The 3,838-nt window shown below is 42.5% G+C and overlaps 1 protein-coding gene across 1 annotated transcript in view; it reads right to left on the bottom strand.

Moving 5' to 3' along the window:
* Window positions 1–2,055, bottom strand: part of LOC103213410 (olfactory receptor 1013-like) — a 5,890-nt gene extending 3,835 nt beyond the window's left edge. Inside the window, 1 exon segment of the mRNA XM_007959202.1 lies at window positions 1,955–2,055. Within this exon segment, the coding sequence (XP_007957393.1) occupies window positions 1,955–2,055 (101 nt within the window).
* Between the last annotated feature and the right edge of the window lie 1,783 nt (window positions 2,056–3,838).

Here is a 3,838-nt window from a genome sequence, read left to right as displayed (position 1 = left end):
GGTCACCAAGTGCTGGAGTCAACCCGAGGACCCCTGGTGAAAACTTGGAAAACTTATTTAGTTTCCCCAATCCTCGCTTTCCTGGTGGGAATAATAATAATTTCCTCATGTAATTGTAGGAAAACTGAAAGGAGATATTGTATATAAAGTGTTTAATGTAGGGTCTGATGTGTAAACAATATCTATCATACGTAATGATGGCACACAGTTGTAATGCAGTGGTGCTGCTCTTTTACATAAAATATTGCATAGGTAATATTTGCATCCAATACCTCTCCTATGTACCCTGGCATATATGCTCTCTTTTAATCTTCCATCTTTCCATTTTCTACTCTCTCACAACCACCTTTTGCCCAAAGTCCTATCAATGCCTTTTGTCAGTATTCCATAGTGTGGTGGCTTGAGTATTACCATGATGCTGGGAGCTATCTCATGTTAATTTAAATACCCCAGGTCACCCATGATGGACAGGTTTCAGTAGAGCTTCCAGACTAAGACAGGCCAGGAGGAAAGGCCTGGTGACCAGCTTCCAGGAATTAGCCCATGAAAACTTGATAGGTCTCTTCAGGTCGTTGTCCAACTCGCTTGTTTCTATCACTTCATCAGGGAGGAGGACATCATGTTTGTGAAGTAGGGGCCAGTGAGGGAAAGGGACACCCTTAGTGAGATGGATTGGTATTATAGCTACTACAATGGATTCAAACACGTTGGTGATTTTGAGAAAGATGCAGGACCAGGCAACATTTTGTTCTACTGCACATTATGTCACCATGAGTTGAAGTCAACTCCATGGCAATCAGCAACAGTAACAGCCTCTCAATGACCTAACAACCCATCCAGGAGCCCATAGAGGCGCGCTCTGTCCCTTGATTTCCTCATCCTTGCATTCAAGTTCTCTACTCTGAGCTCCATTCCTTTAGATATGATGATACCTCTTTTGCTCCCTTGATCCCCATTGGGTTTCTGAGGTGGTACATCTTTAAGGAAGTAGATGGCCTAGTCTTCCTTCCACAGACTGGCTGGTGGGTTTGAACCACCAATCTTCTAGTTAGCAGTCAAATGCATTAGGCACTACAGCACCAGAACTCCTTTTTGAGACTTTTAGGAAAGCTGTATAACTTCTCTCACAAGGGAAAACAAGAAAACAAAGCACATCTTCTCCTAACTTACCCTGGCGTATTCTTGGTATTTTCCCTGAAACTTACCTAAGTATACCACTTGAGAGACTGGCTTGAAGAGCTGAGTAACCTCTTGTAAGAACCAGAAGATTACATCTACCTGACAGCGTGTGCTAACCAGCTAACATGTTTATTCTGCTAATCAATATATATTTATATTATAAGCTAAAATGGCATATTTCACCAAAAATTACTACAATGGAAATGTCTTCCTCCTAGAAGGTAGCCTCTGCTGCCTGGAAGTCTTCTTCAAATATTTAAAGAAATATCAAACTGAAAGAAATTTAAACTTTTCTTTTGACCCTTAGACTCCTGCTCTCTGCTCCATCACTGTGCCACTCCAGTCAATCTACAAATACTCACCAGGACTATTGTCTAAACTGGTCCTAACGATATTCTGTTTGTTAAAACAAAAATTGCTTTAATCTTCCTTGTCCTTTGTTATAATGTTAGTTTCTGTTTTTATGCCACTAACGGCAAGATATAATGAATGTCTTGTACTTCTGGAAGCTTCAGAGATGACAATAGGATTATTGTGATTTTTAAAGATCAGCCATTCCTTAGCCATTATCTTGTCTTAGTATGCAAGTAGGAGCTCTGGTAGCATAGTGCCTAAGGCACTTAACTGCTGACCAGAAGGCTGGTGGTTCAAACCCACCAGCCACTCCTCAGAAGGAAGGTTGTGCAATCTACAACAACACTATGCAAATAGCCCTGGTTGTGAGAGTCAAATAAAATCTTCTATCAACCTTCACCATGTGAATTAGGCAACTTACCTCAGATTCTCCGCAACACCATCATTCAAACAGAATTCAAATCTGCTGCTCCCTGAAACTTTTGTATCAGTTTCTGGATTCCCAGGGTTGTAGATTCGCATGGCCTCTTGGGATTTATTAAATTGGGAAATAACTACCATGGCAATTAAACAAAATAGTATGCTGACAAATTGACAATTTTTCAATAAGATGTAGAGAAATTGTTCTGGAGATTGTGATATACTTGTGAGAATGTAATTGTCATAATTTTCATTCTTGTTCCAGTTTGTGTTATGAAGGAGATCAACAAAATATATATGGACACACACACCTACTTTGTTTATATGAGGAGCCCTGGTGATGCAATGGTGAAACACTTGGCCAGTGACCAAAAGGTTAGCTTTTGGAACTCACTAGCTGCTCTCAAGGAGCAAGATGTGGTGGCCTGCTTCTGTAAAGATTGTTGTTTTTAGGGGTCATCAAGATGGTTTCAACTCATAATGTACTTGCATACAACACAACCCAAACTACCAATTCTTGTGCGGCCCTCATACTCATTGCTACACTTGAGCCCACTGCTGCGTCCACTGTGCCAATTCTTGTAGGGTGTTGTGGTGGTTATGTTTTTGTGTCAACTTGGCTGAGCCTGGTTGAATGGCTGGGCATCTGGTAGTAGTTATTCCTCATGATGAGACTGGCAATCAACTCCATGGTGAGATCTACCACAAGCAGTTGAGTACCTGCCTTTGGGATGTTGTCTACTTCCTGTATATAAGAAGCAGCCTTGGGAATGGTCTCTAGCCTATGGCATGCTTGGACCCTGCATGTAGCCATGTTGTTCCTCAGCAGCCTGCCATGATTTGCCCACCTGGGGACTTATAATGGACTTAAGTTAATGGCCTGCCATCTGGTTCGGTAACATCGGGACTGTGCCTTTTCACTTGTCAACCTTGGGGCTTCTCAGCCTCAGCAGCCAGCAGCTGTCTGAGGAAAGAAATGCCTCTAGCTCCAGTGGGCCGGTAGCAGGAGGCAGAGCTGGACCCCAAGGTTGAGGGCCTTTCACCCAGCCCCTAGAGCCTGGCACTTTGAACTTGGACTTAAAACCTCCAAATTGTAAGAATAAACTCCAGTTGTTAAGGCCATCCCATTTGTGGTGTATTCCTGTCAGAGCGGCACCAGGGAACCACAACAGGTGTCTCTTCTTGTTCGCTGACCATCTACTTTTCCAAGCATATGTCCTACTCCAGGGAATTGTCCCTCCTGATAACATGTCCGAAGTACCAAATTCTCACTATCCTGGCTTCTGAATAGCATTCTGGCTGTACTTCCTCCCAGACAGATATGTGTGTGCTTCTAGCAGTGCATGGTATATTCACTATTCTTCATCAACACCTCAATTCAAATGCATCAATTCTTCTGTCTTTGTTAGTCATTGTACAGCTTCCATGTGAGTATGAGGGTACTGAAAAGACCATGGCTTGGGTCAGGTACACCTTAGTTTTCCAAGTGACATCACTGCTTTTAAGCACTTACAGAGGTCTTTTACATCAGATTTGCCCAGTGCAACACATCCTTTGATTTCTTGATTACTGCTTCTGTGGGTATTGCTTGTGGATCGAATTAAAATGAAATCCTTGACAACTCCAATCTTTTCTCCATTTATCATGATATTCTAAAGATGCCAGCTCTGGTGGTGTAGTGGTTAAAACATTGGATGCTAACAAAAAAGTCAGTGTTTCAAACCCAGAAGCCCCTCCACAGAAGAAAGGTGGGGCAATCTGCTTTCGTAAAGATTTACAGCCTTGGGTACTCAGTGGTCAGAATCACCTCAGGGCTGTGAGTTTGGTTTGGTTTGAGTTCATCGATAGCAGTATTTCTGGCATATCTTCAGTGCATCCCTCCAAA

The sequence above is a fragment of the Orycteropus afer genome, unplaced genomic scaffold (assembly GCF_000298275.1).
Source record: "Orycteropus afer afer isolate SDZICR_OR568_19922 unplaced genomic scaffold, OryAfe1.0 scaffold02031, whole genome shotgun sequence".
In the NCBI taxonomy this organism is placed as follows: Eukaryota; Metazoa; Chordata; class Mammalia; order Tubulidentata; family Orycteropodidae; genus Orycteropus; species Orycteropus afer.
This window is presented reverse-complemented; position numbering and strand designations above follow the sequence as displayed.